The 24,423-nt window shown below is 41.2% G+C and overlaps 1 protein-coding gene across 4 annotated transcripts in view; it reads right to left on the bottom strand.

Moving 5' to 3' along the window:
* Window positions 1-14,268: 14,268 nt before the first annotated feature.
* The window catches only part of LOC134565248 (PHD finger protein 6-like), a 30,037-nt gene continuing 19,882 nt past the window's right edge, over window positions 14,269-24,423 (bottom strand). For 3 of the 4 annotated variants that reach the window (XM_063424753.1, XM_063424752.1, XM_063424755.1), the window contains 6 exons: window positions 22,412-22,575; window positions 22,091-22,234; window positions 20,764-20,868; window positions 19,328-19,461; window positions 18,560-18,689; window positions 14,269-18,272 (listed from right to left, as the gene is read on the bottom strand). In XM_063424753.1, the coding sequence (XP_063280823.1) occupies window positions 18,560-18,689; window positions 19,328-19,461; window positions 20,764-20,868; window positions 22,091-22,234; window positions 22,412-22,575 (677 nt within the window). In that variant the 3' untranslated portion in view covers window positions 14,269-18,272. Of the gene's footprint in view, window positions 18,273-18,559; window positions 18,690-19,327; window positions 19,462-20,763; window positions 20,869-22,090; window positions 22,235-22,411; window positions 22,579-24,423 lie in introns of all 4 variants that reach the window. The other variant, XM_063424754.1, reaches the window with a different exon arrangement.

The following is a 24,423-nucleotide window of genomic DNA, read 5'->3' as shown; positions in this document are numbered from 1 at the left end:
AACCCCAGAGAGAACTCTTCTTCACAACTGCTACCGTAGCAGCCTATTCTGTCCCATCCTATATTTGTTCAGCTGATCACGGCCTCTGCTGACGTCTACAAACATGCATTTGTCAAATCCATTGCTGGACTTACTGCATCACATGCTAACCCTTGAATTTGTCAAGTTCGCGTTCAGTTGTATTTGTCTTCTGCTCAGTCAGTAGTTAGCTCAAGTCTGGTGCTCGCTACAATTTAATCAACATATGGCATCCAAGTTGTTAATGCAAATATCAAGTAATCTCAAATGGGAGAAGAACTGCAGAGAATCCTCCTCAATACATCCCTGCAGTGTAAATTTCTAATAATTACTCTGAGTAGGGTTTTCCAAACAGTTATCACCTCACTTTTAAATTTATGTCAGACATTTCCCTGCTATCTTACATAAAGTCATTAGAGTCACTTAAAACAAAGCTGTGCTCACTGCTTCTCCTCTGCTCAAGGAGCTTGTTAACTTGGTGCAGATTAACAAAATGTGATTTTTCTTTTAGACACTCACTGATAAGTTTCCCTTTTCCATTCATTTTCCAGTTTAAACTACTGACCCTGAGTTCTGAGCAGGCAGAAGGAAGTGGAGACAAGCTGATCCTTCAGAGGTTACAGAAACCCCTTTGTCTCTAATGCTGGGAAGTAATTTACCATATGGGGTGTCCAACTTAGGCACAAAGACAACTACAGTTGTGCTTGTGCTGCAGTCCCTTACACAGGGCAGAGTAAGCAGTGCTTGTCTAAGTGAGGACCTGACAGCCCTCAAAGCATTCATTGCTCTGCTCTGACATCACACTACACAAGGACAATGAAAGCCTTTTCCTCCTGTGCCTATGGGTCTCCCCTCCACTGCTAGAAGTGTCCAGCTGTTCCAGTGAGAAATCACATCCATGAAACAGAGAAGGCTATTCCACAACGTCTTGGGTTGCAATATATAACCAAAAGTGTGTATTCTATTTGCCATCTGTTGAAACCGGTTGGGGAGGTGTTCTTCTTTCTCTCTTGTATAACCCATTCCTCATAACTCCAGGGGGGAGGGGGCAGGTGCCTTCTGTTAATGGGCCAGCTGTTAAAACAAGGTGGAGTGATGTTCCTTATCTCTTCCACTGACCCATCCCCCCTCCGGGGGATATCTTCTGTTAATGGGTGATTAAAGCTCACTACATGACTGATAAAATTACATCATTCCATCGTGAGATGCTCCACCCAGTGGGAGGAGCCAAGCACCTGAATAAAAGCTGAGATTCAGAACAGCAGAGCAGCTGGTTTTCCACTGGATTCCTGTGGCAGCAGATAAGCCTGCCAGGCCTCTGCCCTGGAGGGATGTCCCTTGAATGGAATGTGATAAGCTCATCTCAACCCTCCCCAGGAGAGATAACCCTTAGATGAGGCTGTTCTCCCTGGTCATGGCAAGTACTCATAATGCTTTGATATACCCATGCAGATTCTTTCTAACCCATTAGTTTTTCCCCTTTGGTACCACCCTTGCTTTCCCCCATAAATACCCCAGCTTCCGCCCAGTTCAGGAGGGAGCTGTCGTCCCTGGCCTCCTTTGCAGGGTGCTGGACAATAAAGGCTACCCTGAGGAATCGCCACATGACACTCTTGTCTCTCTGTCTCTGAGTCGGCCTGGGATCACCTCGCAAGGCAGAGCTGAAATCACTTGCAGCCACAGGCTGTGCCTTGCTGAGGCTACCTGGCGGCTGGAGGACTGCCCAAGACCCCTGGAAGGTTCTCTCTTGTGAGACCTCTCTCTGGGAAGGTTACAGCATTCCGGGTCGGACCACAGACCCCCCCTTGGACATTCACAGATTCCCAGAAGAAGACTGGACCCATCTCACCACCACTGGACCCTTCTACAGGATCATCTCTACTCCAAGAGAACCACATCTGTCACTCCAGGACTTATTTTGGACTGCTCCCAACACCCTGACCAACAGGGTGTCAGGTTGTATTCTGACTCTGTCAGTGTTTTTAGGGTTTTTTTTTGTTTGTTTGCTTGTTTTTTTCTTGTATTACTACATTTTTATTTTTAATATTCCTAGTAAAGAACTGTTATTCCTATTCCCATATCTTTGCCTGAAAGCCCCCTTAATTGCAAAATTATAATAATTTGGAGGGAGGGGGTTTACATTCTCCATTCCAAGGGAAGCTCTGGCTTTTCCCTGGCAGACACCTGTCTTTCCAAACCAAGACACAATATCCTGCACTTGCCACAAAGATCTCAGGTGACTAGATTAAACCACAAAAAAATCCAGCAAATAAAGTAAACATGCATCCAGTAATAATTTCCATGGCATCAGAAGCCATGTGATGAAACTACTCCCAACATTAACTTTGGTAAACAGCCTTTTCAAGAAACCTTTGCAAAGATGGTTATGGATCACAGCATCCATAATTACACTCTGGAGTTGTCCTGTGCAGGCCAGGAGTTGGACTCAATGATCCTTGTGGGTCCCTTCCAACTCAGGATATTCTATGATTTTCTGACTTCATGAGCAAGACCTGATCATTTGGCAACTCTCAATTGAACGTGATACTCAACAATTTTTTCCTGATACCTAAGTCTGTGCAGACAGGATATAATTTTTCTCAGGTCCTAGTAATTACCTAATGTGCTCATTAAATCAACTCCTTGTTTAAGGTGATGACATAATTATAAAATCTTCAACAGGGCAATAGTGCCCTTTCTCCTATGGAGTTTTCCCAGCACATTTCCTGAGTCTTTAAAATCGATGACAGGTATCACTGTGTTGGGGGTTTGTTTCTTTTTTACTTAGAGATTTTTTCCCCATAAGTTGCTAGGAGACTTAACTACTGGGTACTTGTGGGTGCTTGACCAAAACAAAGAGGTGGCCAAAAGTCGGGAGAGGACTGTAGCATTGGGCTACACTTCTTTTGTTTCTGAGAGTTTCTCTGGTAGGGGGAAGATAACCCGAGTTTTGAGGGCAGTTACTCTCTCTCTTGCTCTCCAAATCAGAAGGAGGACGGCCAAACTGTTCATTACTGCGGGAAGAATTCACTGTCACCACCAAGTCTGGTCCTAGGAAATCTACCACCATCTGAGTGTGTGCCCAGGAATTCTGAGCTCGCCTCCTCCTGCCCTGGTGTAACTGGGCCGGCCCTGTCCCGCCGCTGCCACTTCTTCCTGCTCTGAGTCTTTTTGCTATGCTGTAGTCCCACACCCCCCTGCCCTGTTGGGGCATCCCGCCGTTCCAGCTACCACCGTGGAGCTTCTGATATATCTCATCCACCAGCCCGGGATTGAGACACTAATTTTGAAGCTTTGAGAAAAGCTAAGGTTACAGTTAACAATAGATGTTGCTTATTTAGCTGAAATGAATAGATAAGCTTTGCTGAAATCAGTTAAAAGTTAGAGGATGGTTAAAAGAAACCGGATTTAGGATTGTGAAAAAGGCTTGTTGTGTGTGTGGCTCTATGCAGATATTTACTATATACAATAATGCTAGGTAGAAAAGTTATGCTGTATTGACATTTGAATAATATAGTAAATGTAATTTTTAGCATTAAGTTTTAGTAATAAAAGAATTGTGTGTAAGATATTTTCTTTAGCTCAAGAAGGAAAAAAAAAAAGGGGAGAGGCCCAGAGGTGTTTCTCAACAGAGATAACAGTTACAACAAGAAGAAGAGAACCCCCCCCTTAGGACTTTCAGAAGACAAGATGCATATCTCCCTGCATCCACAGAAGCCACCTGGTCAAACCAGACTGAATCCACAAGGGCCACCTGATCGAGCCAGACACCTGGACGCCAAAGATTAGAAGAGGGACTCTGGGCAAACAGGTCTGTCTTAAGATAAAGATTGCACAATCGTGAAATTTTGGTCTTCAAAAAGGGGACATTCCTCCCAAAGAGTGCCCTTCTCCTTCTCAGCCTTTGTCTGGGAGGGAGGGGGGACGGTAGACCCGGGCTACCTACTTTGCTCTTATTTGCCTCATTATTTGTCCTGTCTCTGAAAACCTTTTTAAACTTTTATTATTGTATTAATTTTTGTAACCAATTTTTATTCTTTATTAAATTTTTCATAAATTTCAAAAAAGCGAGTGATTGGCGTTTATCACAATTTGGTAGCAGAGGGATGGTTTAAAATACCCCCACTGTGAGTACTGTGAGAGGATTGGGAACGGGGAGACGCGTCCCGCCTGCATTAGGCGGCCTCGGCTCTCGTCCTCGCAGAGTACCCAGAAAAGGGGTAAGATCCAAGGACAAAAGGAGGCAATAAGGCAAAGAGAAGGGAAAGAATTCCCTAAAAACCGCGGTAACCAGCTCCTAACATCAAAGTGTACACGAAGAATAAAGACCCAAGGACAACGGAGTGGTAAGAATTGCTGGGATTGGGGGTGGCAGCGTTTGGCGCGGAACGGGGGCTGAAAGTGTGTGACTGAGAGGCGGGCTGGGGTAACACCCAGACCTTCCAAGCGAGAGCGGAGTCCCCTACGCTGCGGTTCCGTTGTCCCGCGAGGGAGACGGCCAGCACGGGACGAAAGTGAATGGTAAAAAGGAGTGAGAGAAACCCCCCCAGGGAAAAAGGTAAAGTGTGTGAAAAAAGGGGACCCTAAAAAAAAAAACAAACAAAAAAAAACTTTTGCTGGGATTGAGGAATTATTCCAAGAGCACCCAGGGTTGATAACCAGCTGGATTGGAGGAAGCAATTCTGAGACATCCAGGGTTATGTTAAATTCTGCAGAATCTATGAAATAAACCCAAGAGCACCTGGGGTTGGGAAGGGAGAACCCCCAACACTGCCAGATTGAGGGTTTGTGAAAGGCATTTTCTGGCCAGGAGAAACTTTTGCTGGGATTGAGGAATTATTCCAAGAGCACCCAGGGTTGATAACCAGCTGGATTGGAGGAAGCAATTCCGAGACATCCAGGGTTATGTTAAATTCTGCAGAATCTATGAAATAAACCCAAGAGCACCTGGGGTTGGGAAGGGAGAACCCCCCCAACACTGCCAGATTGAGGGTTTATGAAGGGCATTTTCTGGCCAGATACTCTTAAAAGAGTGTAAAAGTGTGTGGAAAGTAAAAGGTACCTTGTAGTTGTGATTGTTTTGTTGTGTGTGAGATTAAGTGAAAAATAGAGTGGAGTGAATGTGGACGAATGAAAGTATAGAAAGTGTAGATTTTTATTTTATTTTAAGCTTTATTATAGTTCCTCAGAGAAGGTAAATTGTATTAAGAAATAGTGTGGGAGAAAGGAGAAAAGTAGTTTTTGTGGGGGTAAAGGGAAGGTAAACAGAGACAGGGATGGGTAGAAAAGAGAAAATTTTGAAAGAAAAGGGATAGAAGTCCAGTGGGGAGAGACCATCGACAGAGATACCACCCTAAGATCGTCCCTTGGGAGTTGCATTGCCGGCTCCGGTGTTGGTGCCTGTCTCAGTCCCTGTGCTTGCCCCAGGTTCTGGCTTGTCGCTTGTTTCTGCCCCAGTTTCCATCCCAGGCAAGAGTCCGCTGTTAGCAGCGGCAGCCCAGCCGGTTTCCCCCCTGCCCCCCTCGCTGTTCGCAGCGGCGGCTCAGTCGGGACCGGCACCCCCCCGGTCCCTCCGCCCGCCGCTTCGGGACCGGCTGCCGCTTCTCTGCAGCGACGGTACCCGGCCCCCACCCCGGTCCCTCTCGCTATTTTCCCGCAATGGCTTTTTCAACCTCATTCCCAGTATTTGTTTGTTAGTTTGTTTTAGCAGCGCTGAGCGTTGCCGCGGCGAGTACAGTCGCCATGAGCCACGTGGGGGGTGACCGTGTGGTGGCTTAGCCGACCCTGGAAAAGCCCCCCAGCTGCAGCAGCGGCGGCAGGGCGGCCGGTTCCCCTCCCCTCCCCCAGCCACGGTGATGAGTCCCCCTCCGCTTGCAGAGCAGCGCGGGGGGGGGGCTGGTTCCTTCACCCTTCCTCCCAGCGGCGGCGGCGGGTTCCCCCTCACCCCCCCTCCCGTTCGCGGCGGCGGCGGGGCAGCGGGCTCCCCCTTCCCTTCCCCCCCTTCCCGGCGGCGGTTCCTCCGCTGTCGGCGTGTGGCGGGTTGGTCTGGTCCCTAGCTGCCTCGGTGGCGATTCCATCTCCAGTGGTGCTGGGCGTGACTGCCGGGGGCGGCTGGAGCTGCCAGCATGGGCCGTGCAGAGGCGCGGCCGCATGGAGGAGACCGGAAATTGCTTCCCCTTCGGGAATTCCGGTGGCAGACCCCGCCCATGCCCCGTCCTTGGAGGACCAAAAGTCAGTGATCAGTCCTCCAAAGCTTCCCACTTCCTGTTGGGAAAGCCGTTCCCTTGGAAACCGCAGTCAATGCAGATCTTCTCAGGAAGAAAGGGAGTGGGCAGAGAGGGACGGTGGGCCGAGCGCCTCTCCTGCCGGGAGTAGGAGGACGAGCGAGGCTCTCGTCCCCAGTGGCGGCGGCGGAGAGGGGCGGCCGCCGCATTCCTGCACAGCCGTGCCATGGCAGAGGGGCTGCCCGGTGGAGGCGGCGGCGCCGAGCCGCGCGTGGGACACGCTGCTCCCTGCCCGCCCCTCCTCCAGCTCGTTTATCAGCGCCCACTGCAGCTGCCCTTTTCCTTATGACCGAGTGACTCGGGTCATAGAAGTTTTAAAGATTTTTTTCAGTGTTTCTCATGCGCTAGCCTTCAGTTTCTCTGAAATCGGTAGCCTGTAAACTCAGACAGTGTGCACACGTGTTCTGGGATGTTTTAGGAAGGACTTGTGGTTTTTTTTGAGAGGAAAGGAGACAGTGTCTGAAGCTGTGCTTTTTAAATGACTGCTGCTTGATGTGCTAACATTTTTCAAGCGTTTTTCACTTGGTGAGAGAGAGCTTGGCCATGTGAAGTCAGTGTTTAGTTCTTTTTAAGTGTCTCTTCTACAGTTGATGAATGGATGTGGAAGGAGGAGGAGTGAAGAAAGGGAAGTATTAGTGTTCACTGGATTATTTGCTTAGTCTATGCTATAAAATGAGATGTGTAGAAAATATTTTGTAAGATGCAGACAGGAGGAAGAGTTAGAATTTGTGGAAGGTGCAATAGCAAGAAGAATTTGTTTGGTAGATATCTCAGGAAGGCATAGTGTAAGTAAAGATGCAGTGGAGTGGTGGGAGCAAGAAAAGAGTTTTGCCTGTCATCAGGGATGCGGTGATATAGAGAGATACCAGAATTTAGATAAGAGATGTTTTGTTAGTCCCAGGAACAAGGAGTAATTTATTGGGACGAGACTTCCAAATAAAATTAGGAATAGGAGTTATACCAGAAAATGGGAAGATGACAGCTAAAATATTGAAATTAGAACAGGAGGATGAAAAGAAAATTAAGAAGGAGGTATGGGCTGCTGAAGGAAATAGGGGAGGATTGAATATTGATCCCATTAAAGTTACAATTGAAAGAGAAGATTGTCCCATACGGTGCGTCAGTATCCTATCTCATTAGAAGGACGGGAAGGTTTGAAGCCGGTAATAGAAGGACTGATAAGGGATGGTACACTAGAACCCTGTATGACTCCTCATAATACCCCCATTCTTCCAGTAAAAAAGTCTGATGGAAGTTACAGGCTGGTACAATGTTTAAGGGAGGTAAACTAATTGTGTGCACGCCTCATGCAGTTCGAAATGTGTTAAACCAAAAGGCTGAAAAATGGTTGACAGACTCTCGGATGCTAAAATATGAGGCGATCTTGATAGACAGTGATGATTTGACATTAGAAGTAAATAAAAGCCTGAACCCAGCTCAATTTTTATATGGGGAACCAACAGATAACTTAATACATGATTGTCTAGAAATTATCCAATACCAGACAAAGATTCGAGAAGACCTTGAGGACCAGGCCCTTCTAGAAGGAGAAATAATTTATGTGGATGGATCCTCCAGATGCCTACAAGGGAAAAGAATGTCAGGATATGCAGTAATTGATGGGAAGAACATGCAAACTATTGAAAAAGGGAAATTACCTTCAAACTGGTCAGCTCAAACCTGTGAATTATATGCTCTAAAAAGGGCACTGGAACACTTAGCACGTAAAAGGGGTACAATTTATACTGACAGCATGTATTGTTTTAGAGTGGTACATACCTTTAGAAAAATTTGGGAAGAAAGAGGTTTGCTGAATTCAAGAGGAAAAGGATTAGTACATGAGGGGCTCATTTTAGAAGTCCTAGAAGCATTAAAATTACCTGAAGAGATAGCTGTAGTACATATTAGAGGTCACCAAAAGGGAGTAACTCCAGAAGTAAGGGGAAATAATTTGGCAGATCAGGAAGCAAAGGATGCAGCAGAGAATGGAGTAGAAAAAGTAATGTTGGTATTAACTACCAATGAGGAGATGTTGGAAATTCCAAAATTTAGTGAAACAGAGGAAAAAGAATTGAAAGAGATAGGAGGTGAACCAGATGAATCAAAGAAATGGAAACTTCTTGATAGAAGGCAATTACTTAATAAAGTACTTACTAGAAAAATATTAGAAGACATGCATCAGAAAACTCGCTGAGGTACCCAAGCTTTGTGTGATTATTTCCTAAGAAACTATGAATACATTAGGATTTATAGGATAGCAGAGAAGATAACTGAAAAATGTATAACTTGTCAAAGGATAAATAAGAAAGTAATGAAGAAAACCACCCGGGGAAGTCGGGAATTAGCCCTTAGACCATTTCAAAGTATCCAGGTAGATTTTACAGAACTTCCTCAAGTTCAACGATGGAAATATATATTAGTAATAACAGACCATTTAACTCATTGGGTGGAGGCAGTTCCCACTGCCAAGGCTACTGCTAATGTGGTAAGTAAAACCCTTTTGGAAAAAATTATTAGTCCAAGATATAGAATGGTTAATAAGAAAGACTTGGGCAGAGGAACACATTTTATGCCAAAAGTGTTACAACAATTAATTCAAAGCTTTGGGGACCCCAGGCCCAGCAGCTCTGGCTCTGTAAGAAAACCCTAGCAGAAGCTGTGAGGCAGCTGCACCAGGACCCCCCTGACCTTGGGCCCCTTTGGGCATTGGGGTCTAGGAAGAGAATGAATGTCTTTGTCCCCAAGAGGGAAATCCCAGAAGCCCCAGAGTGTCCTTAGGGAAGTGTTCCTGAGTTCTGCTTCTGTTTATTATTAATGCTAAGGTTGGTTAACCTGTGTATACACACCAGAAAGGAACTATTATTATAGTCCCATATCTTTACCTGAGAGCTCCCTAATTTTCAAAATTACAATAATTCAGAGGGAGAGAGTTTGAATTCTTCATTCCAAGGGTGGCTCCAGCTTTCCCTGGCAGACACCTGTCTTTCAGACAAAGACAGGACCATTTTTTTGTTATCATTTAGAACTTAGTTATAATATAAAATTTAAGTGTAATACTTATAACAACATTTTAGCATTGTGCAGCTTGTATTGCAAGATTTTGTTAAAACCTATGATCAATTTAATATGCTGCCATTTCTGTCGGCTATATGGTGCACACACAGATAGATTATGTTGTGCCAAAATATAATTCAAAGGAATTATAAATTGCACCATATCAAAATTGTTGTGATTAATATCTCTAACTCCAAAATGAGAAAGTCCTTTTCAGAACCGAGACTGCGATCCAGACCAAGGAACGAGGGTGGATCCACGCCAGCAGAATCAAAGGACCTGTAGGAAAGCCTAAGGAGTGGACAATATCATCGGAACCGGGTGATACGAAATTAACCCTAAAACGGGAATGAGAGGTGATGAACTGGGGAGATCCACATGATCCAGGAAACATACACAGGATCACACCAGACTGGGAAGCTAGACCGAGTTTGCACCAGTGGTTTCAAATACCACCTGGGAAAACTTTGAGACACCTCCAGTACCCTCCTTGGGAAGGAATACTTCCACCACAGACAGGAGGATCGGGATTGTTTTGGACAGAAAACCCCTGTGTTTTTTGCCTTAGCCTGTGATTTATATAAAGAGGAGGGGGAATGACAACCTCATACATTGCCAAGCCAAAATACCCTGTTTGATTCACCCAAATACTGGACATGCTGGTTGGTGTAAATGTAAGTGTTTGAGCTGTGGGAAAAATTGGTACTGTAGTTCACACAAACGACGCTCTCGTTGCATGAAGTGTAGAGTGTCACCTGAGCCCCCTATCCAAGAAGAATTTGAAACAACTAAAATAATAACTTTGATGTGTGGATGGGAATTATTAGTGCCTGTTGAACGAGAGGTGGCTGAGGAAAAGTGGGAGACCACGGTTAAGGAGTGTCAAGAACGATTTGCCTGGAAATTAGCTAAGAGAAAGTGACAATAGAGGAGAGGGCAAGACCAGATTGGCCTCTATAATCGCCACCAAGAAGATCACATACACCTGCTGTGGGCTGCAACCCCATAGGCATGGGAGGTGGGAGTATAAGCCATACTGGACCTCTCCTGGTTCTGTCACTCATTTTCTGGCTCTTCCCTTTTGGGATGCCGACCAGGCCATGCTACAGGTGTTACCAAAAACTGTATATGGAAAAGACACCGAGGCTCCTTCTTTATTTCTCACACTCATATCAACAGTCACTGTTATAACCCTTCCAGATTAGGAAACTGCATGTACAATTGGAAAAGTATTGGATTGCGGAGAATTTAGGGGGAAGTGAATATGCAAAAGGGGAGAAATGGATGTGTTTCACCCACATTACTGAGAGTAAAGCAAATGTTTTGGTAAAAGAACAATTGATAGACAAAAAAAAAAATTTAGGCCAACACCACCACCTAAACCTGTACCAATTTCACTTGACGGTTTGTATAAGAAATTGGAACAACAATTAGAAAGAAATAGATATTTCACGGATGGGTAAAAATCTGTTTGTAGAATTGGGAGAAAGAATAAGTAAGGAACTTAACGTAACCAATTGTTGGGTCTGTGGAGGGGCTTTGATGTTAGAAGAATGGCCATGGAAAGGCAGCAGCTTAGGCCCAATCGAGCTCCTTAAGTGGAACCAAACAAGTATAAGGGGGAGAAAATCGGCCAAGAGGATGGATTTTAAGTTCAGTAGTCATAGGGGAGGAATGTCTTTGGTGTGAAGGAAAAAGTTCCTTCATGAAGTAGGAAAAACCCCTTGTAAAAGATACAAGGTTAGTAATAGAACCTTTGTATGGTGGATCCCAGAAGAACCTACCATGTACTGGACCCAGAAAAAAGAAAAAAACGGAAATTGTGAAAATAATAATAAAATCAGGTTTTTTCAATGTAATGATACAGAAAAAAATTCTTATGTTGGCATCCCAGAGATTTCTAAATTTTGGGAGAATATGGATGAGCAAAAATTGGACTATTGGAAAGCTCCAGACGGTTTGTTCTGGATATGTGGGAAGAGGGCGTATCCAAGACTCCCTCCCAGTGGAAAGAGAGCTGTACTCTAAGAATCATACAGCCAGGATTTTTTTCTTTTGCCTGGACCTGAAGGGGATCACTTAGGGATACCAGTTTATTTCTCCCTTGTTTGATCCCTTGTTTCATTCGACTCATCACTAGTGTAGTTCAAGGAATGCAATTAGTGACCATGGATCAAAGGATGGATACAACAAAAACGGTGCAAAGGATTATGGTATTAAAGAAACAAGATAGAGTAGAAGATCCCCTCCAGGAAGCTAGACTGATTTATGAAGAAAATGAATGTAGAATGGATGCAGAAAAGCAGTAAATACTGCTCGAGCCAAAATTATTATAAAAAGTAAGAGGGGGGATTGTGAAAAAGGCTTGTTGTGTGTGTGGCTCTATGCAGATATTTACTATATACAATAATGCTAGGTAGAAAAGTTATGCTGTATTGACATTTGAATAATATAGTAAATGTAATTTTTAGCATTAAGTTTTAGTAATAAAAGAATTGTGTGTAAGATATTTTCTTTAGCTCAAGAAGGAAAAAAAAAAAGGGGAGAGGCCCAGAGGTGTTTCTCAACAGAGATAACAGTTACAACAAGAAGAAGAGAACCCCCCCCTTAGGACTTTCAGAAGACAAGATGCATATCTCCCTGCATCCACAGAAGCCACCTGGTCAAACCAGATTGAATCCACAAGGGCCACCTGATCGAGCCAGACACCTGGACGCCAAAGATTAGAAGAGGGACTCTGGGCAAACGGGTCTGTCTTAAGATAAAGATTGCACAATCGTGAAATTTTGGTCTTCAAAAAGGGGACATTCCTCCCAAAGAGTGCCCTTCTCCTTCTCAGCCTTTGTCTGGGAGGGAGGGGGGACGGTAGACCCGGGCTACCTACTTTGCTCTTATTTGCCTCATTATTTGTCCTGTCTCTGAAAACCTTTTTAAACTTTTATTATTGTATTAATTTTTGTAACCAATTTTTATTCTTTATTAAATTTTTCATAAATTTCAAAAAAGCGAGTGATTGGCGTTTATCACAGGATAAACTACCCCGGATTTAATAACTCGTTGCTTGTCAAACAGAGAAACTAATCAATACAACACCAGACCTCCTGTTTCCAGAAACCCACTGAAATAGTCCTGGAAACCAGGAAGCAGGGAGTTCTACCACCCATCAATCACATCTGCATTGAAAAGGTTGAAAGTTTAGAACGAGGAAGACTCATTTTACTTCCTCCTTTTGGTGACCACTCTTCACAAAAGGACCACCAACCCATTTCAGGGAACAAACTACGCATGCTTAATAGCCTTCTTGTCAATTAGCATACGAAGTGGAGAAGAGGAAGTGACAGGGGTATGAATATGCATGTGTACTTTGTATATTCAACATTTTTGTAAATAAAAGGCTTTGTAATTACCTGTGATCTTTGCAGTGCGCATTAGGGAGCTATCCCACGAGCTGCCCGGCGTCACAATAAACATACACTTTCTAACTTGAACTGTTAGAGTCTTTTGTCCCTTTCTAACTTGAACTGTTAGAGAGTCTTTTGTCCATCACAGTTGAATATTGATATTAGATCGATATTCATATTTTAATAAATCAGGATTTTCCACCATTCCAGCTTGGTGCTCTCAGAGTCCCGCAGGGGCACCGAGATCAGACTGCCCTGGGCTTTGTGAAGCAAAGCCCCTTGAGGTTCCTGGTTCTGTTTTGTTGTTAATGCTGTAGTTGTTGTTGGTTGTTTGCCTTGTTAGACATACTAGTAAAGAACTGTTATTCCTATCTCCATACCTTTGCTTGAGAGCCCCTTAATTCCAAAATTATAATAATTCGGAGGGGGTTTATATTCTCCATTCCAAGGGAGGCTCCAGCTTTCCCTGGCAGGCACCTGTCTTTCCAAACCAAGACACACTGTCTTGCTCTAGGCAGTTATATATTTGGACAAATCCAGTGATTTCCAAGTGAGCCTTTGCTTTGTTAATCTCTTATGCTACATTTCTATGGTTCCAAAGTGCATCCTGGATGCAGCTGCATGTGTGCAGTGTGCTTAACGTGCACTGTCATGGAACCCCAGCTGGTAACTCAGCCCCACGCAGACGCTCACTCACTGCTCTTCCCGGCAGGATGGGGGAGAGAACTGGGACAGTTAAAGGGAGAAAACACATGGGTTAAGGACAGTTTAATGGGACCAAAAAAGATGAAAATAATAATGGTGATGATGATGATAATGATAAAAAATTTAGAATATACAAATCAGGTGATGCACAATCCAACTCTCACCACTTGCTGACAGATACTTGGCCAGTTTTCGAGCAGCAGCTCCAGCCAGCTTTCTCCCCATTTATGACGCCATATGGTAGGAACTATCCCTTTGGGTCAGCTGTCCTGGCTCTGTGCCTTCCCAACTTCTTGTGTCCTTTAGCCATGAGAAGCTGACAAGTCCTCGACTTAGTATAAACACTACTTAGCAACAACTAAACCATCAGTGTGTTATCAACTGTATTCTTACACCAAATCCAAAACACAGCACTGTGCCAGCTACTAGAAGAAAATTAACTCTATCCCAGCTGAAATCAAGACATAATCTGCATTCCTTTGGTCTCTTAGTCTAAATGAACTCACTCTTTGAAAAAAAAAAAGTTCTTGAAAGGTGAGAAAGGGAACCTCTGGAACCTCCAGCAAGTCAGTCACTAGTCACTTTGCATTAAGCAGTGGTAAATCCAAAGCAGCTTACCCAGTGCGGAGTTAGAAACAGACAAGCTGAGTTACCACCAAATGCCACACTGTAAGCATGATGCCTTCTCACCTCTCTCCTGGTAATGCTTTCCTGGGCCTGTAACCTCAATAAGAAGTACTGCATTTATGCATTAAAATGACAGTTTCAAAAGTTATACTTTTGGAAAAAGGACAGATATGCAAACATAAAATTCATAACTCATTTATTGAATATATATGCAAGGATACCAATAAAAAGAAACTAATACTGCAAACTACAACTTTGGAAGTAGAGCCAATATAACAGAAACAAAATATACATAACATCATAGATAGGAATGCATTTACCCTCTTCCATACATTCCTTGTCTTTACACCTAATGTAAATATATGCTAGAGCAAAAGCTGCAAGTGTTTGCCTAACCTGAGTGCTTTCTGACAAGCAACAGCTTTCCAGGATTTGCTAAGGGCTGAGATGTCACTGCTGACTAATGGCTGTGCATACATATGCACGTATAGGAACTGCTTCACCTAGTATATAAATCAAGGGCTATGTTCTGTTTTTTCACCTCCATCACTAATATAGTGGAATCTGACTCTGATGACATGGAAGAGGAGTTACTAATTGCTATCACACACTTTCAGTTCTCTTCAGATTAATTTAATCTAATGCAGATTAATTTTCTTGTCAATCTGATTCAGCATATTAATATTTTTGGAAAGCACTGGTTATCACCTGCCAGATAAGTCTGATATTTCAAATAGATTATCACCTTTTCATTTTTCACTCCATTTCAGCATGAAGTTCTCTTTCCTGTAGGCAGGAGTAAGAGGCAAACTGTCTTCTGTTACACTATATTTTAGGGCCAGATTTGGCAGACTCAAACCACTGTAGATAAGCACAGCTCTTTGTACCTTGAGCTGAGACTTTGTGGAATGTAGGTAAGACTCCTAGTAGAGCCTTATCACAGAATCTCCTGTGGATCAACCCCTACTGAAGGAGTAGATCCTCTGCTTACCTCATGCTCGGAAGCTGCACTGACACTGAACCAGCCTTTTCCCCCTGCCCTGGACAGCACAGCCCACTGATATGGGGTTTGACCTTGGGACTCTGGCATTGTACCAGCTGTATCCTCAAGATATTTGAACGGGATCCTTGTGATGCCTGTCCTTCCTTGGCATGGTCCTTTCTGGGAATAGCACAACCACAGATCTGTGAGACCACAGAGACACAGTGAGTTGGGGAGATCTCTTAATGGAGAGGTGCAGGGAGCTGGAGAAAAACCTGCTTTCTCAGAGGTTCCAGGCATCTTAAACAGCACACAATCCTCTTGTGAGCTAAAGAAATGCCCAAAGGCAAAAAGTAACAATAATAAAAAATAAAAGTAAAACCAGTTTTTAAAGACAAGTTTTGTTGAATTCGTGATGTTGAATTTGATTGGGAGATGAAAGCAGAAGGTACCTAGTAAAAAAAAAAATCTCAGTAACGAAATGACTGTATTAATTTAACTAGCTAATTTAAACATACCTTGTTCACCTATAGAGCACTTTCATTACTTCTAACATTTCTGGGAAGGCAGTAGATGCTCCAGAATAATCTTCAATATATGTCTGCAAAGATTACATTGCTTTACCAAAAAAAACCCCAAACCCTGGAAACCAAAACAAACCCCAAAAATTCAGACAGACTCTCTGAAATTCCAAGCTAAAATATATATAAAAAGACAGTAATGGCAGTATTTTGCTTTTAAAAAAATTATGTAAATGCTGTATACTATGATATATTATCATGCTTTTTAAAACTACAATTAAGGACATAAGAGATGTACAGTAAATACACTGCTGAGGTACATTTCTTCTAAATATTAACACCATGACTGAATTACTCCCCAGCAGGTGATGCTAATTGGGAACATATAAATACAATTTTTACATTGTAAGGCACTTTTACCCAGCATACATGAGTTGAAGTCAGTTATGACAAATTTGAGGCTTGTAAGAAAAGGTTTTTGCTTTTAACTTTGCTTCCATGACTTCTGAATTGATGAGTTTCACCAGACCATTTCAGCACACAGGGGTTACAGGGAAACCAGCTACTCGCTTTTCTGCTACCTGAAGGTAAAATGCTGTTCTGGTTCTTTGAGGCATGGAATGGGGTCATTTATCTGTAACAGGTGAGCTATTGGACTGAATATTATACTAAGCCACTGACACAATGAATTAGTGCTCAGTCTCAAGTACAGTCAGTATGCTGGCAGATCTACCCCATGCAAACTTAGCTAAATACAGTAGCTGCAAACAAATTGCCTTTTTTCCATGGGAGGGCCATGTCTGAGTCACAAACTGAAGTAATTTAAATATTGAAGGATGCTATTTTGCATTCTAAAACTGTTCTCAGTGGCTGAAAAATGTTCCTATTCTAGGAGAAACAAAACACCTTGATAGACAATTTCAATAATCAATCTGTCATTGCAATTCAAGTCACGCTTTTAATTTTGAAACTTACAAATACAAAATAAAAATGATCAATGGCATCATGTTTAGAGCAGTAACTGAATATTTTCTGTACACAGCAATATTTCTTTCCAAACAGGATTATTCTCCAGGAAAGCAAACAGAATTGATTGAATTCTAACAGGTAAAATGTTAGAAACTCCAATATACAGTAACTGAGTCCCTCAAGACATTAAGGGAATGCATAAGAGGACAAATAACACGTTAAAATCTTTTAAAAATACAAGTAAAAAATGCTACAGAAACTTATGTTACAAATGAACTGTTTTTGCAATACCAGTCACAGAAGAACTGTAGCAGTTTATAGTCAAATCAGTGTCTTTTACTTGTTTCTTTCCTTCAAATCCAGAAGTTTTGTTGGGAGTTCAGAGCGAAACAAGTCAAAACCCTAAACAAACAATAAGGTGATGCAGTAGCAACAGACAAACATGGACTAGATTCAGCTTTTTGGTTTTATTTAAGTAAGTCTGAGGATGTGCTTTAACAGACCAATTGAAGAAGCTAGTAGCCATCTGAAATGACAAGGTGTTTTGAAAGCAGTCAGAGGACTGTTCTGTTAGGTTTGGTATAGCCTAGATCTGATTGTTCCCTCAAGGAACATCAAATTCTAGCAAGTCAAATTCCATGATGTGATTGTTGACTTGACAGAGAAAGGAAAAAAAAAATCACTAAAGCAATAAGGATGTACATGAAGCTTCCCATATAGTGGTCATATGATTTAAAAATAAATGCCAATCTAGCAAAAAAGGTTGTTTCCTCATTCTTCTTACAGAATATGGGACGTTTATACACATTCTTGACAAAACATGAAGTGCTCCACACAACAGAGAACACCTGAGGTATGGATATCAGATATGGTGGCTAAATTCCATAGTGAGTTAAGAGATGTAACTCTCTGAAGTAAAATAGATTGGGCTGCAAAGTCCAAACATTTGTATAGTAGGGTTTTAATCACACTTGTTGAAGTGTTCTTAGTAAATCAGGACACAGAAAGAGGTGGGTTTTTGGGGAAAGAATTAACTACAGCCCTTTGGCATGAGTTCTAAAGCTCACAGCTCAGAACCAACAGCTGCTCAAGTAAATCTCCTGCAAACAATGGCAGGCAGAATGAGCAATCACAACAGGAACAGCCTGAAATGTTCAAGTGTGCTTCATGAACACCGAGTCCTTTCCTACTGGGTGCTTCCCAAGCAAAAACAGCACGGCTTTGCCATGTACACCCTCTGGAACTTGTGCAGGAAGAAAATGCAAAATTCACAAAGTACCAGCTTGTTGGCACCACAGACTTGTCCATGTTGTTAATTAAACTAGCTAAGACCTTCTCTCATTGCATGAATCCACTAAACAACTTACACATTTCAAATCTTCAAGTTTTTATTCAGTCCAGAAATACAGATGTTAGTTCATTTCAATGTCTGCCTTAACTTTTGACACTGTACATATTACATATCATTTATATAGTGTTTAATTTTTTTCCAGACACTGCAGACTACAAACTACATAATATTGACATGTAAAACTCTGCCACTTACTAAAGGCTCACACACATGAACGTTTCAGGCAGTTCAATTAAATTTCTAACAGAGTTGGGTAGTAAAAAGTTACTAACCCTTTTCTGATTTTTAGAAAACAATTTAAAAGAATTAGTAGTTATGATGTCTTAGCCATTCCCAGTTCTATAACAATGTCCCTTGAACCTGTTTAAAAAAAGATGAAAACAATAGTAAATTTAAAATCATACAGAAAAGCATTTCACAGCTCTGACATTACATTTACATTGAGCAATAGAAATGAGGGCCTCCCTTCTTACACTGTTACAAAGTCAGCCAGTTTTCAAAAACAACAAATCCTCCCCATTCTTCTACAGTATGCCAATAAAAAGTACTCTGCATACACTAGATTTAAATACTTCACCGCAGTAAACTACATTAATTGTATATTGCGTTTCAGTCTTGGTAACATCTGTCAGGAGTAACTTCCATACCTAGTTTCCATTGAGCTGCTGCTGAGGAATGTCATTATGGTCAGTGCCTGATTTGCCACGGCTTTTGCTTTCTCTTTCTTCATCCTCTTCATCTCTTTCATCATTTCCACTATGGTTTTTACAATAGAGTCTGGCACAATAAAAGGAGCAGTGAGGATTTACACTGAAAATATCCCTCAAAACCTGACTTATCTCTCAATTAGTTTTGAGATGTGCTACAAGTCAGTTGCAAACTCTTAAGTCATTCACAGCCTTCAGTCAAGCACCAATTAAACTGAGAAGGAAAACAAGGTTCAAGAGTAGCCAACAAAACGGACCAATCCCAGTTTTGCAGAACTGCCACCGAACTGCTCGGCGAATGCTGTCTTGTGGGCACAGCGTGGCAGCTCAGCTGCAGCCAAGCCACAGCTCTTCAGGAAGGATGGAAAGTTGTGAGGTCCAAAAAGCCCCAGAAAGAAGCTACAAACACATCAATTTGAAGGAATCATGACATCAATTTTCTTGATCTAAATTATAGATGACTGGAGAAGGAAAATATAATACAAGTCAAATAATTTTCTCATTTCTCCTGTTTACAACACTACAGAAATGTTAAATTAGCAGAGTAACTGAAATGTTTTGTAAAGTCAATGACTACTTTAAAATATCATTTTAAGTTAAATAATATCCTCTTTTTAAAGAACACATTGACTAGCCAAGTTAGGCAGAAAAAGTGTCATAAAATATCTTTACTTTCATAATAGATTCAACAATTACATAGGTCCTTACTTATAAATTCCTCGTGACATATTCTCAATGTATTTAGCTTTGTCTTCTACTCCACAGTGGTAATGGTATGTTTTTATGCAGGCTTTGATTTCACACCCAATAGTAGCACCAGGCTGGCTGCAGAGTGTGCATTTCTGTGCAGGGGAAAGAAGAGAATAGCAGTGTTCAGCATCTCAGTCTTCTGTCTCTTAGTATTCAGTTTAGTGTTCCTCATATTTATGGCTAACATTTTGGAACAGAGTAATTCCTCTGGGAGATCATCCTTCCAATGAAAAGTTAATCAAAGACATGGTAGACCAGAAACTATAAGATACCAACTCACTAAAATTTGAATGCTAGGATTTACCTGCCTGTTGCACAGAAAATTGCTACATGATTGCAAAACATGTTATTGCATTTCCAAGGCCATTTTATTGCTGCTGAAGTTAGTATGCTAATATATAAAGTCTTAAATTATTTTTTCCGAGGAACAATATTGCTAGTTTTTTATTCTCTCTGATCCCTCATAAATTTCTTAGCACTTCAAAAACATCCTGAGTTTTAATAAAATAGTGTGATGTTTTACCAGCATTCACATCTCTGAGATCTTAATACGTTTTCCTACTAAAACACCAAAACAGCTGGAAACAATGATATTCACTGCAAGAACTGCATATTCTCTAATTTTATGTGCAGTTTCACATAGTGTCTTTGTAGTAACACAGGTCCAAAGCTGTTACTCTCCTGTAGTTACAGCATGGCTAACATGAATCATATGATTCTATTGATGCCTTAAGCTTTAGCTTTCATGTTTTCAGATTCTGTGCTGCTTAGGTGTACTTCTGAGCCTCATATTAAGTGCTAGTAAGCTCTCATCACAGAGCAGGTAGACAAAACAAATCCTTTCCTGCTGAGGACCAAGGACAACTTTCAGGCCCAAAAGCATAAACAACGGTGGACTGAAGGGAGGAACAAGAAGGATGAGACTTCACAACCTGAAGCTATAATTGGACACTTAAATCCTAATATGCAAATGGACCAAAACTTATAAAAATGTAAGATCGTGTGACAGGTCAGCCTTTTTGTGACCATTCTTAGTCCACCCTGGGTGCAGCCATGGTCTGGTTCCTGTCCTGCCCAAGGTGGATCCTGGAGGCCTTTCAATAAATGCCTACTTTATTCTCTAGCTCTGTCCAGTCTCTGTTTCAGGTGTCTTCCAAGGCATCACTATGATAATAATTATGCACATTGTCATAAAGAATCCCAAATATCACATGCCCAAACACCACGAATATTAAGGTGATTCCTATGTGGCTGCCCTTCCCACAAGTAACAATATATTTTAATTTTGTGTTTAGAAAGAGATGGAGAAGATTGCTCCATAAAAGTAAGGAGGCAGAGCTACACAGACCTTAGCAGAATCACTAACACATTCACCACATTCTGCAGGTGCATACCATTCTTTTTCCTCTCTTGATTTCTTGAAGCACAGTTTTGATATCAAAATCACCAAATTCTGCCCTTGAAGTTGTTGTTAGCTGGACAGTACCAGAAGAGAACAACTGTAAAACAAGCAAGTCAAAGTAATGTCAGGTCACCAAGATAATTGGAAAATTTTTCTTTACAGGAATAACTGAGCACTGAACATCCTGTTTTGTGATCTCAGACAGCATGTGCTTTACCAACAAACTAGGAAAAACCCTTGCTGAGCAATTAAAGTATTCCTGATCCCCACTTGACTGCTTTAACTAGAGTTGTTGTTGCCTTGGAGAAATATATTTTAAAAGACAGAGGAGTAGATGAGAAATAATGATAGGATGAAAACATAAAGTAGCAAATGGTCAATATTATCAATTACACTACTCAACTTTTTAGGAATATTCCATTTCCTTCCCTGTGACATATATGTAATTCAGGTTCAACCCTGATGTCAATATAGCTGTGAAGTCCTGAGGGATTAAAACGGAGGACAGAAGTACCACCCCTTCCATCATCATCCTGGTAATATTCAGCTTTAACTGCCTTAAAACTGAAGTTTGGGTAGACAAAGTACCAAGGAGCTTTGCTAGAGTAAGACTTGAAGCTGCTGGCACACACCAGCTCTGTTTAGTGAGGCTAGGTACAGAAAGTCAATGAGTAACTCCACAGATTGCCTGGACTATTTATTAATTTTGAGGTACAACATGAACCAGTGCAGTTTGTTACCCAAAGCCCTACCTCACTCATAGAATGAGTGATATGAAAGATGGCACTGTCTGCTCATGTTCATTGCAATTAGATCCTGTTCAGGCTGACAGTTCTATAAACATGATCATCTAAAGGCAAGAGCTTTCTAGAACTTCCATATCCCACACTCTACTTAAGTCACACGGCCTGAATCCACAGGTCAGAAAATGAATGAAGTTCATGGATTCTTCTCAGATTGTGCCTGAATGCCTGTGAAGCTGTTTAATTCTTAGATGGGATTCTTTTAATTAAAATTGTTTTCTGTTTTCCTTTTTAAATACTTCATATGCATTTACATGCTAAGGGAGCATTTTTAATAAGCTAAATAGTCTCCCTGAGCTAATTCCATCTCTTAGCATGAAGTCAACTTTTATTCATATCGCCTGCAGTGAAAATAAATTAATTGTTCACTTTGCAACACCTCAGTACTTAAGGAGATCATCAGTATACAGATAATACTCAGCATAATTACATGTGAGGGTACTGTATTAAAATCCATAATAGCAATTCAGACACAATTCACAGAATAGACTGGTTAACAACAATACTGTTACTCACCATGCACTTATAGTGTGCTGCAGCCTTTTTGGCATTAAATATATGAAGCTTTCCTCTAGCTTCATTTTCCTCTTCACCTGCATGACAGAATCCACATTTAGGTTTTGTATCACTGGGGCTGCTTCTGTGGGGAGACCTGTCTCTCTGAAAGAAAAACATTTTACTAAAATATACTGCTGGGATACAAATAAGGTTGCAATTTTAAAAGCCTGTGGCCACCAGCTGGAGGCTCAGACAAATGCAAATTTTAATAAAACTTATATTTCAGAGAAGAAATATGCAATTGTGTCTTCTAAGAAGTTTAGCATATTTACTACTTACATAGGAACTGCTTTCTATTTCATCTGTGCCATGTGAGGACGTAGATCTAGTGTCTTCTGATTGCCCTTTTAAATTTGTTTTTCTTGGCTTTCCCTTATGACCCCTCCTTTTTCCTTTGGGAGGTGAAGGCTCCAATTCATGTTCATTGATATTTTCTTCTAAATCTGCTTTAGAAGTCAGAAAACATCATTTAATAAGATTCTCCACAATTTTATAAAAAACCCAAATCAAATAAAAAACCCCCATAACCCACCAAAACCAGACAAGAAAAACCACAACATGTATTTTCTGAATTTTGATCAGAAATGAAAATAGCACTTTTTCCCCGTTTATTACAAACATGCAACTGCAGATCTTGAAAACATTACTTTTTTATATGTCACACAGCTCGGCATCTTTATAACATAAGAAGGTTTAGTGTTTCTTACAACTTCTACTTTCAGACCTAAAATGTGTCCTCAGATACACATCTTCACCTTCACTGAAAATAACATTCATTTAAACTACACTGAAACTGCAAAGTGTTTTCACCCATGAAATATGCTAATAATTTATTATTTTAAGATGCACAACTCCAATGTAAATTGATAGTATGCCAGTGTACCCAAATAATACCTCTCTCTGTGCTTTATTAATTGATGCCTGTTGACTTCAGAAAAAAATTCATCCATTGGGTTATAACATTAACATCAAGCTTGAAAACTGAAAAGTATTTTGCCTTCAGTGAAACAAATCTACAATTTTATGTCATTACAGAATATTTTTAGACCTGCAGCTAAAAGCAGCCTCCAGTTTAGAGGAAATCATTCCCACTGACAACATCCCATATCAAGTATTTACAGACCATTAAGAATATAAGAACACATTTTTTAATACAGACATACCAAAGAGGCCTGACAAATTCCTTTGCAAATGTCAGCTGAGCTGTGAATGCTACACAGAGCTGACCCTAGTCTCTGGGCACTGTCCTTTGCACAACTCACAGTTCTACACAGGAGACAGATCAATTCTGCAAGATTAAGATTGCTTCCAATGTGATCTAGTTAAACTGTATCTGACAACTACATCTAACAATCAGCTCTATTCAGTCACCAACAACTTTCCTACTCACAGGAGCATCCTCCTTTTTTTCCTTTAATATGTAGCACCCACCCCTGCTTGAACCACAAACATATTTCAGCAGACTTGTTTAAAGAACATGCACAGACCCCGCTGAAGGATTTTTCTTCTCAAAATCCAAACCACAAACATCAGTATGAGCCCCTAAACAGAAGGAAATGGTAATCAGAAGACTTGGAACATTCACTTGATGGATATTGCCATATTTTTTTAGTATCCAGATAGAACATCTTAGTTGGAGCCTAAATGCTGCCTTGCCAGCACTCGTCTTTCTTACCTATTATCACATAAAAATCAGATCACATTTCTATCTCTTGGTAAGAATGACTCAACTGCACAAAACTTGAAGTCAAAGTGCTGAACATATTCCACAGCCACCAAGTGGGAGCAGAAGACAACTGAAGCCCTGGCCCAGTCTGGCACACAAGTACATCCTGTTCAGCTCCATCTATTCTATCTGCCACTAATCCCCAAGAAAGCTACGGCTTCTGCTCAGTTATTAAGGAAGGACAGAAAACTCATCCAAATGCACCACAGCAGGTTATACTGAAAATTATATAGATCTGCAAATTATTTTGGTTTAAACTTACAGATTATTCACCTATATACAGGTTTGCCCAAGTTGCTACTAAGACACATCAGTCTGTCTACAACATCCCTATACTTTAATATATAAACGACTCTTTTCTAATTACATGTCAAAAGCACCATTTATTTTACTCTGATAAAACTAAATACATGATGAGAGATTATGTAATGAAACAATACATTTTACATTTTCTTCTCAGTATTTCCTATCTAACATTATTTTTCATTTGTCACCACTTGCTAAATTCCCCAAGCAAGATTATGCAATTTAGATATTGACCTCTTAGACTGCATACAGCAAATTT

This window comes from Prinia subflava, assembly GCF_021018805.1.
Source record: "Prinia subflava isolate CZ2003 ecotype Zambia chromosome W unlocalized genomic scaffold, Cam_Psub_1.2 scaffold_43_NEW, whole genome shotgun sequence".
Taxonomy (NCBI): domain Eukaryota; kingdom Metazoa; phylum Chordata; class Aves; order Passeriformes; family Cisticolidae; genus Prinia; species Prinia subflava.
Note: the sequence above shows the minus strand (reverse complement) of the source record. Positions and strands in the feature narration are given on the sequence as shown.